At 39.1% G+C, this 17,501-nt stretch overlaps 1 protein-coding gene across 4 annotated transcripts in view; it reads left to right on the top strand.

Annotated features, from left to right (window-relative positions):
* Dpp10 (dipeptidyl peptidase like 10) overlaps positions 1 to 17,501 on the top strand; it is a 1,452,235-nt gene that overhangs the window by 929,789 nt on the left and 504,945 nt on the right. For all 4 annotated transcript variants that reach the window (XM_021198715.2, XM_021198714.2, XM_029538361.1 and 1 more), the window contains exon 2: positions 11,803 to 11,917. In XM_021198715.2, the coding sequence (XP_021054374.1) occupies positions 11,803 to 11,917 (115 nt within the window). The remainder of the gene's footprint in view (positions 1 to 11,802; positions 11,918 to 17,501) is intronic.

Below are 17,501 nucleotides of genomic sequence, written 5' to 3'. Positions count from 1 at the left end.
GGCTGTCTTTGATCCCAGTTGTGAACATTTTATGTTATCCCAGTTGTTTCCTGCTAGCCCTTCCAGGTTTGCATTCCTCTGTTTTTGTGTACCTACTTCCCTATTTTCTTCTGTATAAATAGTCTGATGCTCAATTTGACAATTTACATTCAGATACCACACTCTCTTGTGTCCATGTCTGTCTGTCACCCCTCATTCGCCGAATCCTCGCTCACCTGCAACCAGAGACCCATTCCCCGCACATCAGGGACCCCAGAAAAGTCCGTCTGCGGCACTATTCCTTTCTTTAAATTGGACAGATATGGCTACAAAGCTTAAATTGATAGACTAGTGCTCACAAAGACTTTTCACTACGTTATTTTGTGAGAAGTTCACAGAAATTATACACAATATAAACTCTATTTTGCATGTGAACAACATATGCTACATGTAGGAGTTTTAAGAAAGAAGTGAGGATTCTGTGACACATTGGCCCCATCACACAATCTCCAATGACAGAAATTGACCCCATGCTGCTACTCTTGTTTGATGCTTAAAAATGAATAAAAGACATTTTAATTCATAAAAGCAATAATTAATGAATGGACTGGTAGGGATCTCAAGCTGCCAGGGTTTCTGTGTTCTCTCATTTGGAATATTCTTTATTAAATGGATAATCTGAACTCGATTAGCTTTATATTGCTCCCTTTTTTTTTTAAAGATATTAAAAAGATTTTGGAAATAAATTCTGAAAGTAACTTGAAAGTAACTTGTGGTTTGTTTAAAATGATATGAGTGGACATACTGGATACCTTAAATTGTACTGTGATTTGAAGATAAGATGAAGGCAGCATCACTCTAGAAATTTTAACAAATATAATAGAAGATTACTTCTATACTCTTTCCATATTCAAAAATAAATTGTATAGCCAGAGAAATGGCATAACATTTAACGAGCAAGTGGTGGAGTAGACTTAGTATAGCACCTATTTCAGGCATCTCACAACTACCTGTAACTCCAGTTCCAGGGGACCCAGTGCTCTCCTCTGGCCTCTATGCTTGCCTGCATGCATGCCCTCAGACAAACGCTTATACCTAAAACACATACATACATAGTTTAAAAAAAATAATTAATTAAATTTAACATCTGGGGCAATAACAATGTATGCTGGCCAACTAAAGCAGAAACATAGTGTTACTGAGCTAGTCTGTAAATAAGGTATGCTTTCAGCCTTTTTCTTATACCCTCTTCTCGTCTTCCTTGTTCTTTTGGAGACAATGTCGCATGGAGCCCAGGCCGGCCTCCATCTGGCTATATAGTTCAGAATGAGTTTGAGTTCCTGATCTGTCTGTCTCTGCTTCCTGAATTCGGGGATTGCGGGTCTGTGCTACCATGCTCTGTTTTTTTCAGTGCTATGGATCAAACTTAAGGCTTCCTGCAAAGCAGGCAAGGGCTCTACCCACTTAGCCATGAACCCTGCCATCTTTCAGCATCCTATATACTCCTGAGATGCTCCTGAGATGAACTGTCAGGTGAACACTGAGCTTATGTGGATGTGCATGAAGTCCCCATGCAGTTGTTAACTGTTTTTCCCCAGGCTTTATATCGGTGACACAAAGCATGGTGTTTGGTTCTTAATGTGAAAAGTTTGAGCAAATGCTTTGGTCTAGATGTTTTGAGAATATTTGTTGTGTATGTTCTTACCACAAATGAGTATGAAATAGTTTCTGGCTGGGAGCAGGAGGAGTTTCAGTTCAGAGTTAAATATTACACGAAAAAGTTAGCATGTGAACAATATGAACCTGCCAGATCTGGTGTCTTCTCATGAGTAATTATGCTTCTAGTTCTGCTGGCAGAGATTCAGACAACTGTGCATTCACAGAGTTAGTAAGTCGGTGAACAGGGAATGAGATCCAGTCCTGTGAAATGTGCAGCCAGGAAGCCATCACGCAGATACTACCTTGCTTTGAGCCTAAACTAAACAGGATTAACCTCAAGACTCCCATTCTTCCTTTTATACAGAGATAGCCTGGATTCTTCTTTGGTTGCTGTCTGTTGTTTGTTTGTATTTAAGAGAGCTTTATGTAGCCCTGGCTGGTTTCTAACTTTTATCTTCTGATTTGACTGCTTCCACTTTAGAGTTCTGTGATTATAGACGTGCACATCGCACGCAATTTCTAGGATTCTAGGGGATAAGATACAGATCTTCATGCGTACATTGCAAACACTCTCACTTTCCAACAGAGCTAGAGCCCAAGCTCCTCATGTGGGGACGTTTCACTTGTTTGTTTTTTAGTTTTGCTTTTTTAGGAAAGATTGCTGAACTATCTAGAACTAGAAGAAATTCTTTGCACTTGTACACTAAGTGGTGGCACTGACCTTGGTGAGAGGAGCCCCAACCTCTAAGAATGGTTCTTTAGCATGTAGCCGATTCTGGAGAGCCTGGGAAAGTTGGGTAGGGCCTGTTCTGGTTCTGGAGATTTGGGGAGTCTGGGATGGGCTGAATCATGTTTACTTCAAGCAAGATGTCAGGCAGTGCTGATAGTGTTGGTTTACGGGTCATACCAAAGTAATCTGAAGAATGGTCTAGAAAGGCAGAAAACAAAAGGCCCGAAGAACTCAAAGCTGAGAGATGTTAGGGCAAGATTGATGACTGGGTGCTAGTGACATCACAGGCACAGACAGAGTTAAGCTTTCAGAAGACCCAAGAAAAGAACCAGGAGTAGCTGGCAGGGACCAGTGTGAGGTAAGGGCAAAATCGCTTCAGCACAACTGAGATCATGTCCAATCTGTTTCCCCTGTTTAAAGATGTGTTATGCGTTTGTGTATGTCTGCACATACTAGTACAAGTACCCAAGGAAGCCAAAGGAAGCTCTGTGCTGGGGTTACATTCATTGTGAGCCACCCTGGGTCTTCTATTGCTCTTAAACATTGAGCCTCATCCCCAGGCCTGATGGTACTTCTTACTGGTGTGCTGTGTGGATTCTCAGCTGCCCTTCCTTGTTCAGAGAAGATAATCAGGAAAAATCAAAAGAGATCCAATCCTACCTGTGAAACTGTATCTTTGTATTGTTTTTTTCTTTAAGATTTAGTTTTCCCCGGGGTCCAGATTAATGTAGTCTGCTTTCTTCCTACAGTGTCACCCTCCTCCTCAACTTCTTCCAGCTTTCCCCGAATTCAAACACAGGGCTCAGCAGCTTCTGTCCATTGGTTGGGTGAACATATCTGCATCTGACTCTTCAGCTGCTTGTTGGGTCTTTCGGAGGGCAGTCATGATAGGTCCCTTTTTGTGAGCACTCCATAGCCTTTGTAATAATATCAGGCCTTGGGACCACCCCTTGAGCAGTATCCCACTTTGGGCCTGTTGCTGGACCTTCTTTTGCTCAGGCTCCTCTCCATTTCCACCCCTGCAGTTCTTTCAGACAGGAATAATTATGAGTCAGAGTTTTGACTGTAGGTTGGCAACCCAATCCCTAACTTGATGCCATCTTTCTGCTGGAGGTAGGCTCTACTAGTGCCCTCCTCCCAGTATAGGACATCTCATCTAAAGTCCCTCTCTTTGAGTCCTGAGATTCTCTTACCTCACAGGTCTTTGGTACATTCTTGAGGGTTCCCCCAACCTCCTTCCTCCTGAGATTGCATGTTTCCAATTTTTCTGCTGGTCCTCAGGGATTTCAGTCCTTCCCCCCCCCCATTCTCTCTGCCCTCCTTTACCCCATTTCCCTTCCAGGACCCTCCCTCCCCATTTGTGGTTACTTCTCCCTCTTCCTTCTCATTTGTGGGGCTGAGACATCCTCACTTGGGCCCTTTAGCTGTTGATCTTTTTGAGTTCTGTAGGCTGTAACTTGGGTATTTGGCACTTATTCTTTTTCATTTTTCTTTTTCTTTTCTTTTCTTTTTTTTTTTTCTTTTTTTGGCTAATATCCACTTATTAGTGAGTACATACCATGCATGTGCTTTTGGGTCTGAGTTACTTCACTTAGGATGATATTTTCTAGTTCCATCCATTTGCCTGCAAAACTCAGGATTTCCTCATTCTAAATAATTGAGTAGTATTCCATTGTGTAAATGAACCACATTTTCTGTATCCATTCTTCTGTTGTGGAACATCTGGGTTGATTCCAGCGACTGGCTATCACAAATGAGACCACTATGAACATAATGGAACATGTACCCTTGTAGCATGGTGGGGCATCTTTTGGGTATATTACCAAGAGTTGTATAGTTAGGTCTTCAGATAGACCTATTTCCAATTTTCTGAGGAACCTCCAGATTGATTTCCAGAGTGGTTGGAGCAGTTTGCAATCCCACCAGAAATGGAGGAGTGTTCCTCTCTCTCCACATCCTTGACAACATGTGCTGTCACCTGAGGTTTTGATCTTAGCCATTCTGATTGGTATAAAGTGTAACCTCAGGGTCATTTTGATTTGCATTTCTGTGATCACTAAGGACTCTGAACATTTCTTTAGGTGTTTCTCAGTCATTCAAGATTCCTCTGTTGTGAATTCTTGGTTTAGTTCTATATGCCATGTTTTGATTGAGTTGTTTGAGTTTTTGGTGGTTAGCTTCTTGAGTTCTTTATATATTTTGGATATTATCCCTCTATCAAATGTGGGACTAATGAAGATTTTTTTTTTTCGCAATCTAGAAGTTGCTGATTTGTCTTATGCTATATCTTTTGCCTTAAAGAAGCTTTCTAGTTTTATGAGTTCCCATTTATTAATTCTTGATTTTGGAGAGAGAGAGAGCCATTGGCATTCTGTTTAGGATATTTCCCCCTATGTCAATGAGTTCAAGGCTCTTTTCCACTTTTCCTTCTATTAGATTCAGTGTACCTGGCTTTATGTTGAGGTCCTTGATCCACTTGGACTTGAGCTTTGTGCAAGGTAACAAATATGGATCTATTTTTATTTTTCTACATATTGACAGCCAGTTAGATCAGCATCATTTGTTGAAGATGCTTTCATTTTTCCATTGTATATGTTTGGCTACTTTGTCAAAGATCAATTGCCTGTAAGTGTGTGGTTTTATTTCTGGGTCTTCAATTCTATTCCATTAATCAACCTGTCTGTCTCTGTACCAGTACCATGCGGTTTTATCACTGTTGCTCTGTAGTAAAGCTTGAGGTCAGGGATAGTGCTTCCCCCAGCCATTATTTTATTGCTAAGTATTGTTTTCGCTATTCTGGCTTTTTTGCCTTTCCAGATGAATTTGAGAATTGTTCTTTCCATGTCTTTGAAGAATTGTTTTGGATTCTAGAGATCTCTCAGATACTGGAACACCAACCAGGAAGCATACACCAGCTGATATGAGGCCCCCATTACATACACTGCAGAGGACTGTTGCATCTGGGTTTAGTCAGAGAAGATACACCTAATCCTCAAGAGACTGGAGGCCCAAAGGAGTTTAGAGGTCTGATGTGGTGGAGGTGAGGGGTGGGGACATCCTCATGGAGACAGGAGGACAGGGAGGAGGTATGGATTGTGGAACAGTCAGAGGATGGACTGGGAGGGGAATAAAATCTGGAGTCTAAAATAAATAAATGAAAAATATTAGAAAGAAAATAAAATTTAGTTCTCTCTCTCTTTCTTTTTCTTTCTTTCTTTCTTTCTTTCTTTCTTTCTTTCTTTCTTTCTTTCTTTTTTTCTTTCTTTCTTTCTATTGGTCATCCACTATCTAGCTCTGGCTATCTGTGTACTTACAAAGGCTTAAATGAGACTATCAACACCTGCTGGTTTCTAATTGCTGTATCTTTGAAGAAAATTGGGCCTGCAGGGGTGTTTTACCTTTTCATTTTTTTAAATCTTTTTTTAAAACTGAAAACAAATATTTTTAATACAATGTATTTTCACACGTGATATTTTCATCAACAGAGTTCATACGCAAATTTTAAAATTTGGTTATAAAAATTGCAAAAATGTCATAGTATTGGTTTTGGCATTGTATTGGACTTTATTTCTTTATTCCTGTGCTATGTGTTGAAAACATGTGGCCAGTTCTTCTAGTTGGCTACTTTCTCACCTTTAGATTTGATAGTTTTTACCTTTTTGTTATTCAGATTTTTTTTTGTTTCTCAGTGTGTGTGTGTGTGTTTATGTGTGTATGTGTATGTGCATGCATGGTATGCATGCATGAGGATTCATGCTTACATTGTCACAGTGCACATATGTAAGTCAGAACAATGCCCAGGAATAGGTTGTCTGCTTCTGTCTTCTGGGTCCTAGGGATTGAACTCACAAAGTCAGACCTGACAATAAGTGTCTTTATCCAGGGAGCCATCCACCCGTCCTTGGAATTTCTAGCTGTTAGTTCAGTTCCCTGTACCACACACAAAAAGTTGCAGTATTCTAGAAATATTTAATGTGATGCCAACATCAGTATATGTAATCTATAATCCTGACAGGGCAATCTCCTTCAGTGGGAAAAGGAGCTTGCTGCTGAGTGCCACCTCCAGGATCCACAAGGGCTAAGGGGAGAACTGACTCCTGACACCTGCAGGATGTTCTCTGCCCTAAACATCCCATCATGACATCTGTGTCCGTGCACACACAGAGTGGAAAAGAAGAAATCAAGTCCATGCTGGGCGTTGGTGGCGCATGCCTTTAATCCCAGCACTTGGGAGGCATAGGCAGGCAGATTTCTGAGTTCAAGGCCAGCCTGATACAAAGTGAGTTGCAGGACAGCCAGGGCTATACAGAGGAACTCTGTCTCGAAAAATAAAAATAAAATAATGAAATTAATTAATTAATTAATTAATTAAATCTTGAGCTATTATGAACACACACACATACATACATATGCATGCACACACAAATAAATGTTCTTAATAAACATTAAGTCTTCAGTCCTGCACATTTTGGGATTTATTTGAGCATTATTTCAATTTCTCTTTAGTTATTAGTCTAGTCTAAAAAAATTATGTCAATCATTTTCTTTTGAAAGAACCACACAAACCAGTGAAATTTCTAAACATACAAATATTAGGTTTTTTTTTAATATATTTAAAAGGAGCTTCAACTGACTTATTCCTCTGGATATGGATTGGCTTCAAGTCCTGCACTATCCCAAAGCTTTGGCCACCCTGTTTCCATACATGCTGACTGTGCAAAATAGTTATCTCATGTCAGTTTGAAGAAACTAGGGACATTCCTCATTTCCTACAGCAGAGTTTGTAGCTTTGCACGTAGCCTAATATTATATAGGCAGTTGGTAAACTGTCCCATATGCGCTATGCCGATTGGACAGCTGTCATATTTTAATGTCCTTCCCAGTGCATCTTGTGTAATGCACTCAAACTCCGAACCCTACAACCACTCCAGACATTTTGTGAAATGATACAAATTATTCCTTTTGGAAATAGATTAGCTGTCAGAGTCTTGTATTTTGAGATTCTTCAAGCTAGATCTAGGTAAATTTCTAACTATACCTTATAAATATTCTCAATGAACTGAGGTTTATTGCAGTTACCATGCTGTTTCTATGATATGAATTAATATTAAAAAATCTAAAATTAATTTTATTGTATTTACTGTATTTATTTATTTATTTATTTATTGTTTTTATTAGTATGTGCGTGCACATATTTGCATGGGCTTTTTTTGTTGTTGTTGTTGTTGTTCATGTTCTGTTTGTCCCTCCGTCTGTCCATTTTCCCATATGAGGTTCGGAGGACAACTTTCCAAAGTTGATTATTTTAGATTATCTTAATGATATTTTCAGCTTGTTCAGTAAAGCAATATATTATTATGACAATTGTTCTTCAATTTTAAGAGACTGGGGACTTTCTCTGGCCCTCCTAGCAACAGTTAATACACCTTGAGATCACATGAGACTTCAGACTGCTGTATATTCAGATAGTTTATTTAACCTGCTTTTAACAGAACAGAGGAAAAACCATTTTTGCTACAGTGAATTTCTTATGTAATCAGCTCAAATTAAGCTAATGCATAGCTCTAATCTAAGATGTGTACTCTTCTAAGACCTATGATGCAGAGAACAATGTATGTATGAGTATGTGTGTGTTAGGATAATCATTGGTTGAAAACATAAAATACAGACAGGTTGAAAGCATCTTATCAAATGAACATGTTGAATGTAACATACAGACATTTCTGGATGTATGTTTGTAATGTTTGTAATACTGTTTGTTGTCTGGGTTCATTGGAGACCAGCTGTAGTCAGCGAGTTAATTCCCTGAAAAGTTCTGATACTAAAGCTGCAAATTATTCCATTCCTTCCCTGTGTGATACTTTCTGTGCTGTCCAATGAAGACAGAGCAAATCCTGTTGGTAGGGACATACACAGAGACACAGAGACAGGTAGATTCAGAAGAGAGCCTTCAGATAAGGACAGATACAGAATTATACAACAGACAGGCAGGGACAATGGAAGATGCAGGAAAAGTAAAATAAAGAATCTAAATCCCAGCTTGCTCTTCGTTGAACAGCACCAGAAAGGGCTTGGATTTCTTTCCTTAATGTGACACCAAAGCAGTATTAGTGATTTTGAGTTCATCATTAATGTATTCAAACCCACTGCATTTTGGTGCTCCATGTAAGGAATCTCCAATGTGTTAAATCTATGTAATTCAGTAGAAATGTCCTTGGACGACTTGTGACCAAATCATCCTTGAAACTATTTGCAGTTGAAAATGGGAACAGCATGAATATAATAGAAACAATTCAAATCAGAATAATTCAAAATATTCAGTTACCCAAGAGGGAATGAGCTGGGACAATCTGTTGCCCCATGTGAAATGATTTGGAGTTGTATTGGGTTGCTTTGTAGGAAATGCCATGTTTGGATTTGCAGAATTAAGCACGTAGGAAGGTTAATGGAGCACTAAAGTAAACACAGGGAAGAGATAAAAGGCAAGGGGTTTTATTTTAGGACAGCTGGTGACTGTTCAGAACCAGGCTGAAGAGCCAGTGAGACAAACGTTTCAGTCTTTAAGCTACAAATAGTAGAATATCTGTTTAAGCAAGAATAATGATGATAAAAAGAATCTCTCCATTTTCTCAAAGATGTGGTTAAAGAAAATGCTTTTTAAAGATTTATCTTTGTATGTGTGTGTTTGTGTGTGTGTCCACGCATCGGTATGTGTGCAGGTGTATTTTATGTGGGTGTACATGCATACACAGGACAGAGGTAAACATCTATTGTCATCCCTAAAATCTAAAGTTTACTTTGTTTCCTTGAGTCAGAATCACTTGATGTCCCGTGACTCAATGATTTAGCCAGATGAGCTGGTAAGCAAGCCCCAACCTGTCTCCCCATTTCCAAAACAGAGATTGTAAGAGCAAACCTCTACACGTGGCTTCTCTTATATTACATGAATTCTCAGGGTTAAGTGCAGATCTTCAGTATTCTTTCTTCAAGAGAAGTGCTTTACCAACTGAACCATCTCTCCAACCTTAACCCTTGGTCGAGCATTTGTCAATTCTGAGCATATTTGCTAGTTTACATTCATACCGGTGACTATTCTCATCACTGGCTTCTGAGGTCACGCAGGCATCATCACAGTGAGTTACCCACCATCACTATAACTCTTTCAGTAGATTAATGATCCCCAAATTCTCTAATGCAGAAAACCATTAATACACTTCCCCATGTTGTGGTGATCCCCAATCATAAAATTATTTCTTTGCTACTTCATAACTGTAATTTTGGCACTGTTAGGAATTGTAATATAAGTATCTGATATGCAGAATATATGACATGTAACCCCAAAAGGATCATGACCCACAGGTCAAGAACCACTGCAGTAAATAGCCTCTGAAAAGTCTGTGTGAATACTCCACTCCGGGGAAGGTTTTGTCATTTGTTATCATCTTTACTTTATGTTAGATATTCTAAAATGAATGATGCATAAATAGATCACTTGATATAGTAAAAAATGAATAAAATTCTCATATGCATAATAGAAAAAGAGATGCTAGAGAATAAGCATGGATTAAGGCTAGGGAGGCAGCTCAGTATCAGTATTCAGCAAAGATCCTGAGTTCAGATTCACAGCACACATGTAAAAAGGAGAATACATTGTCTTAACACCTGTGACTTGGGAGACAGAGACAAGAGGGTGACTGGAGCTTATATTCACCAACGTAGAAAAGAAAGGAAAAGAAGAGAAGAGAAGAGAAAAGAAAAGGAAAGAAAAAAGGAAAAGAAATCGCCAATACAAGGCTCAGTGAGAAACCCTGTCTAAAAACAATGAAAAGAGAAGTAACAGACTGAGACACATCTGATGACCTGCTTTGACCTCTGTGTTTACATGTTGGAGGCATATGAATCAACCATGCATACATATTCATCTCAAATACATGTACAGCACACACACACACACACACACACACACACACACAAAGCAAGCATAATTTGAAAAGAGGTATATGGAAAGTCACTGTAGTTTTCTATCAAAATGAAAGACAAAGTTACTATTTTTAGTGTGGTTGCCATGAAAAAGGAACAACTAACCATACATCACATTCTGTGAGTTGATTTCTCTTGGTCTCAGCTGTTAACACTGAGTGTGTTTATGACTGAATTCATGTCTGTAATCACAATGATCACTAAGAAACAGTGTTGAGGGGATATTGAGAGAGAGAGAGAGAGAGAGAGAGAGAGAGAGGTCTATATGGGTATGTGCATATAGTGCAGGGGACCTGAGAATCCAGAAGAGAGCATTGGAGCTCCTGGAACTGGAGTCACAGATGGTTGCAAACTGCTGAAGTACATGCTGGGAACAAAACTGGGGTCATTTACAAAAGCATTAACTTTCTCTCTGTCTCTCTCTGTCTCTGTCTCTGTCTCTGTCTCTGTCTCTGTCTCACTCTCTCTCTCTCTCTCTCTCTCTCTCTCTCTTTTTGTTTTTTTGAGACAGGGTTTCCCTGTGTAGTCCTGGCTGTCCTGGAACTCACTCTGCAGACCAGGTTGGCTTTAAACTCAGAAATTTGCCTGCCTCTGCCTCCTGAGTGCTGCATTAACTTCTCTTAAACACTGAGCTATCTCTCCAGTTCCAGGTTCCATGTCATAACATTACTTCAATGAAAAGCTGGGATTCATTTCAACTTCTGTATTCCAGACTTTGCAGAATGAAGCTTGTACATTTCCAGGCAGCAGGATGGAACATAGGCCAGTTGAAGAGCAAGCAGCTCAACCGTGGGCACTGTGAAAGGTGTTCAGCTTTGCCCTTTCCTATCAATCTTACCTCCCTGCCAATATCTGCACACTGTCCAGTGAGAGAATATTTTCAGTCATTGACTTAGAAAAAAATCATTTAATTTAGCTACTACACTGTGTTTGTTTTTTATGAATGGCGGGAAAACTATTCGAAATAAACCTGCTTTGTTGAAAAAAAATGTGCACTGTTTGATGGTAAAGTATATTGTGTATCATTTTGTTGTTTCCAATCTTTTACTCATACGTTTTGAGCAGCAGCTGACAGTTCTTCAAGGATAAAAATATATTCAGTTCTTTGTGCTGTCTTCCATTGTAGTGATTAGAAATGGAGGTTGACATTTTTGTTCCACAGCACTTTTGCAGGGTCCTTTACTACAGTTAATGAAGTGGAGCTTTATTTACACCAGGACAACATGGATAAAATTATCTTACCTTCTCTGGTAAAGAAAATAGATTGTACTCCTTAAAATATATCCATCCATTTATAATCCATGCACCTTTGAATAATTAAAGAAGTTGCTGAAGAGAAAACTGATTCTAATCAGCGTTCAAACTGTGTTCATGCCTGTGCTGAATCTTTCCTTTAAGAACGTATTTCTCCTGGAGCATGTTATAATTACAAAACCCCTTCTCTGTCTCTGCAGGAACTAGGAAGTAACAGCCCGCCACAAAGGAACTGGAAGGGAATTGCCATTGCCCTGCTGGTGATCTTGGTAGTGTGCTCGCTCATCACAATGTCTGTCATTCTGTTAACACCAGGTAATCCATTTAGGTTCCTCTCTTTGAACAGTGTTATGGTGGATATGTTGGATAGATAGTTATATGTGATTTCTTTGGGCAGATTAATACAGGCTGAATTTTTTTAAAGCACAATTAGATTATTTGCCTGATGCATGATGATATTTGTGGCTTCAATATTTTGTGGGCATTTAGGGTGAAGCTGGAACCTATAATATGTAAAAGAAGGATGCTAAGGAGATTCATGGTCTCCATTACTATTTAAAGATATATTTTTTTGGTTTAACAAATGTCTATGTCACGTGATTCATTTTTGCACTCCTCAATTTATAGTAATTTTATTAGGAATCATCCCAAATTAGGAATGAATTCATATATCTTTCAAGTAGCTAATGCTTGAACAAATATATAATAAAACAGTATTCCACAAAGAAATGAATAAATGCCCAATGTACACAAAATATTCAAAATGATGGGGATGCATAAAGCTAAGTGCAAGAAACCAAACCCAAAATTCTATTCATTATACATAAGCATTTATATAAATGTCATTTATATGGCATTCTCAAAAAGAAAGGGCACCTGTAGTTCAGAAATGGGGCCTTGCAACTCTAGTTCAGTCAGAAGGCTGCTCAACTAGCATGTATGAGACCCTGGATCCTACATCCAGAACTATGTGAATGGGTAGTGATGGTGCAGCGCCTTAATCCTTGCAGCTGAGTTTAGCTGTGCACAACTCAGAAGTATGCAGTTATTCGTGGCTATATAGGCAGTTGTCAGCCCAAGATACATAAGACACCAAAGGAGCAAACTCATATGAGTAAGGGTCACTTTGAACCTGGTGACAAAACTGTCCTGAGTGTTGAGTAAGTTGGTTCTGTGGACCTTAGAAATGCAGTGACTGGAGTAATAGTCCCTTTTGGCTTTCCTTGTGGATGGAAAATGAGAGCATGCCATGTGGAACTGTACTTCTGTGTATGATAACCTGATATATGGACACAGAGGATCTGAGAGGAGTAGAGATCATATCACAAGAGAGAGAGATCAGAATGTGGAGATCTTTTCCCTTTGTCTCCTCTGCCAGTGTTATTTCTGGTATCTCGACACCTTAGACTGATGGGGAAGCAGTAAAGGAGAGGCTCCACAGAGCATGTTGTGCGAATTATCACTGTCCAGGAAATTATATTTTATCTCTTATTTCTTCAATAACCTTTCTCTTTTCTTCCCTCCCCTTTGGCTCTCTCCATTCCTTTCTTAGTCTCTCTAGAGCATAAATAAAAACTATCAACTATTTATGTTTAGTAGTTTACATGTTCAGAAATCAATAGTTTTAAAAACATAGAATATTTCAATGAGTATTGCCCCAATGATAAGTTTTGGACAGGGTTCTTTACATAATCTAATGTAGGAATTTTCATGCACTCAGTTTACCCATGGGAATTACTTTAATCCCTAGGAGTTACACTATGCTTTAGTAGGGGTTAAAAATGGAGGCAGAAGTAACAGGCACCCAAAGCCATCTTCCAGAAAAGCACAAAACCAGCACACTTCTGTAGCCTCCTTGGGTACCCAGGTGTGCTTAGTGTTATGCGAATGTATTCATATCTGGAATAAATCTAGGTCCTTAAGTACATAGACTGACATAGATGTCTTCTTCTATTTTCCTCCTTGTTAGTGAGGCAGGACCTTTCCATTGAGTCCAGAGTTTACCTTAACCAAATTGTGACCTATTGCTAAGCATGTTGCATTTAAACACATCAGCTCCCCATTCACCAACTTCACCATTATCTAATCCCTGTAAAGACAGTGAACTTATTTCCCATTAAACAAATATGATTAACAGGAGTTCCATTTCGGAGTCATTTACTCATGTAATTATAGTGACTAACTACACAAATGAGAGTTATCAATCACTCCAATGGACCACTTGGTGAAATATTCCATCTTTTAAAAATATTGACTTCCAAAATATGTAAACTAGCAAAAATAAATAGCTGGTAGTTTTTATTTATCTTCTGGAGAGACGGAGAAAGGAAGGGAGGTAGCCAGTGAGGGAGGGAAGAAGAGAGAAAGGTAACTGAAGAAATAAAAGAGAAAACCCGATTTCCTGGAAAGAGCTGGCTCACCCGGCTTGCTCCGTGGAGCCCCCCCCCCCAGCCTCATTCGTGCATCTGTGGTTTGGAGTAATTGAGCAATGTGATGGCATTAATAAGTGACTGCAGCATGCCAAGAAGCTCCGCTCCAGGAAGATGAGCTTCTGTTCAGATGGTGTTTCGCTTAAACATAAGAATTTGAGCATAATTACAAAAAATGAACCATTTGCTTTTGCTGTCTTGAATGCATGCCTATCCCCCAGATGCAGAAAAACAAGGCCTGGTTCCAGAATTTCTGTGCTTCTTTTGAATTCACCCATTCAATCTGAATTGACTACCTCTCCCTCTGTGGCTCACTCAGGATTTTTTTTTTTTCTAACTTAGTGATTGTAATACATATATGCATTAAAATAGGAATCATTAGAATGACTTGCACAGTATGGTTCAGGAAGTCAAAATGGCTGTATGACATGGGAAAGGTCCAATTGGATAGTTGACCAGTCAACTGGAGGATTGCTGGATAACTTAGTTTTCAATATATATTGGAAGTCCCCAAAAGCTGCTTCTAATATAAGCAAATGAAGGTTGCAGAAATAGGATGGATGAGCTTACAAGATGGGGAGAAGGTAAGCTCTGGGTTCAATTGAAAACTCCTACTCCCCGATAAGGTGACACATGGAAGAAGATGTCTGATGTCAGTCTATGACATCCACACATTTATCTGTACATGTGTGGTTACATACATGGAAACATGAATGTGTATGTATGTATCCATAATACAACATACACAGGAAAATCATTTGGTAGATAAATGTGAAGATTAAACCATGGTATAGATGTTCTGGTATTGGCTGGCACTCCTACTCTTCTAAAATTTAAATATATAATCTTCTCTTCCTGTTACACAAACACATAAGTCCTGAAATTCTCCCATCCCCAGTCCAAATACTGAATTGCGTATGACATTAACCATACAACTGAAATCAATACTTATTGCTTTAATTTATAACTTTTCAAGTGTGTTCCACTTGGAAAGGGAGAGATGACAGGAGATAACAAAACAAGATGGCATAGCGGTGGAGTGGAAGAGACAGACAGAAAGAGAGAGACAAAGACACAGAGACAGAGATTTACACAGAGAAACAGAGAGATAAAGGAACAGAGAGACAGAGACAGACACAGACACAGAGAGATGATGGTGATGAGAGAGAGAGAGAGAGAGAGAGAGAGAGAGAGAGAGAGAGAGAGAGAGAGAGAGAGAGAGAGAGAGAGAGAGAGAGAGAGAGAGAGAGAGAGAGAGAGAGAGAGAGAGAGAGAGAGAGAGAGAGGTCAAGGAAAGAGTCTGTTGACAGAGAGAGACAGAAAGAGAAAGAGACAGAGATAAGGTTTTCTGGGATATGAAATGATCCTTCGCTTTTGTAACTATCATAAAAAATGATTGTCGCATAACATCGTAAGAATAAAACAGCAGCTATAATAATGGTGACCAGTCTACTGACATACAAATCTAGTTTACACACACTCTCTTTGTGTTGTTTCCACTGAGAAAAAAAAATAATATTTAGGTTTTCATGAGTGAAAGCATACAAGAGATTATCTAGTCTGAGAAATTATTCAGAAGCTGCTTTTCTCAAAATAGCCTCTGAGCCTGTAGGTAAGTGCTGAGGAATGCAAGCCTATATCTAGAAGAACACATGTTCATTGTAATTTTGGCTTGATTGCATATTTTATTACCGAGGTAATTTCAGACAGGTGCCTGAGTTGCCAGCTTGTAGGAATTTCTATGCCTTGTGAAAAGAAGACTTAATTGGTTTTGAAGACTGAGTTAGCCAATTAAGTATCCCCTTTCATAAGTGACATTTCTAAAAAGAAAAATCCTTTCTCCATATTTAATTGAAAAGTTAAATACGTAGGTATATTAACCAAACATACATATGCTTTACCTTGTACTAGTTTTAAGAAATAAGTACTGGGTTTGCATGCCTTGATCTCAGCATTTTGAAGGCAGAGAAAGGCAGGTTTCTATGAGTGTGAGGCCAGCTGAGGGGATTTCAAGATAGCCAAGGCTTTCCTACATAGACAGACCCTGTCTTAAAACAAAGGAACAAACAAAAACCCAGAAGTAGACAAAGGAGGAGGAGCAAAAGGAGAGGGAAGAGAGAAATAGAGATGGTGAAGAAGGAGGAGATGGTGAAGAAGGAGGAGGAGAAGGAGGAGGAGAAGGAGGAGGAGGAGGAGGAGGAGGAGGAGAAAGAGTTTGGGACGACCTTGATACTGGGCCTTGGGAATCATTGAAGGCAATGACTGTAAAGTCAACAATGTTTGTACTCTACAAACATGATACAAAGGCCTTCTTGTTTGAATGCATATCAATCATTACAAATATCTTCATGCTTAAATGTACAGCAATCAGTCTAATATGAGTAAATTTTATTTTTAGTCCCAGACTTACATGAAATATATAGCAGAGACAAGAAAGGTAGGTCATTTGTTAAAGTGCTTTCCATTGTAAGCAAGAAGACTTGAGTTTGATGGCCAGGATCTGGCAGCAGTGCCTTGTGTTTTTTACAGAAACCTTGGAAATGTGGAGAGAGGAGGATCCCTAGGGTTCTAGTGTCAATCTGTTTGACTTCATTGTTGAGCTTCAGGTGGATGAGATACCCTGTCCTTAAAGGACAAGGGCGTGGAAGTTTTTCCTCAAAAGAACATTGGAGATTGTCCTCTGGCAACTACATAAATGTGCAAATGTATACAACTCCCTCCCTTCATATAAAACCACTTGTGTGCATGCGCACTCACGGTGTTTTTAAATATAGGATGACAATTACTATGTTTTAAAAAAAATTTTCAAAGGAATGTGGTTACCAGTTCTGGCATGCTTGTAAAACATGTAAAACTTAAGTTTTTTCCTAATCCCATTTTTCTTTTCTTTTCTTTTCTTTTCTTTTCTTTTCTTTTCTTTTCTTTTCTTTTCTTTTCTTTTTTCTCTTCTCTTCTCTTCTCTTCTTTTCGTGTGTGTGTGTGTGTGTGTGTGTGTGTGTGTGTCACAGTGTTTTGTAGAAACTCTTAAGTTTTAATAGGACAGTTTAAATATCCTCAGTGTTAGTTATTTCTCTCCTTCCCCTTCTCTCATACTCTCCTATCCTCCTCATATAAGCCTCCCTTCCCATGGTGCTCTACACGTACATGCCTGGTACTGTGAACCTGTCTAAAACCCCTAGTTGGAAACCTCACAGGCCCCGGGAGGGAACCTACCAGGACTATTTGACAAAGTGAACATGGTATCAACTGCCTACTAAGTCTCTCTATATATACTCATAGAATTAGTGCAGCTCTAAGGTTTCATCTGAAAAGTTGCTTTGAGATTAATGCAGCCCCTCACAATTGATCAAAATATGAAGAATAAATGCCAGTGGCTAGGCCAGCCACACAGGATGAGGCTTCTATATCATACCCCTCCCCCTCAGTCCCTAAGAGATGTTGTAGAGAAAGGGATGGCGTAATTATAAAGG

Source organism: Mus pahari, chromosome 5, assembly GCF_900095145.1.
Source record: "Mus pahari chromosome 5, PAHARI_EIJ_v1.1, whole genome shotgun sequence".
Taxonomy (NCBI): Eukaryota; Metazoa; Chordata; class Mammalia; order Rodentia; family Muridae; genus Mus; species Mus pahari.
Note: the sequence above shows the minus strand (reverse complement) of the source record. Positions and strands in the feature narration are given on the sequence as shown.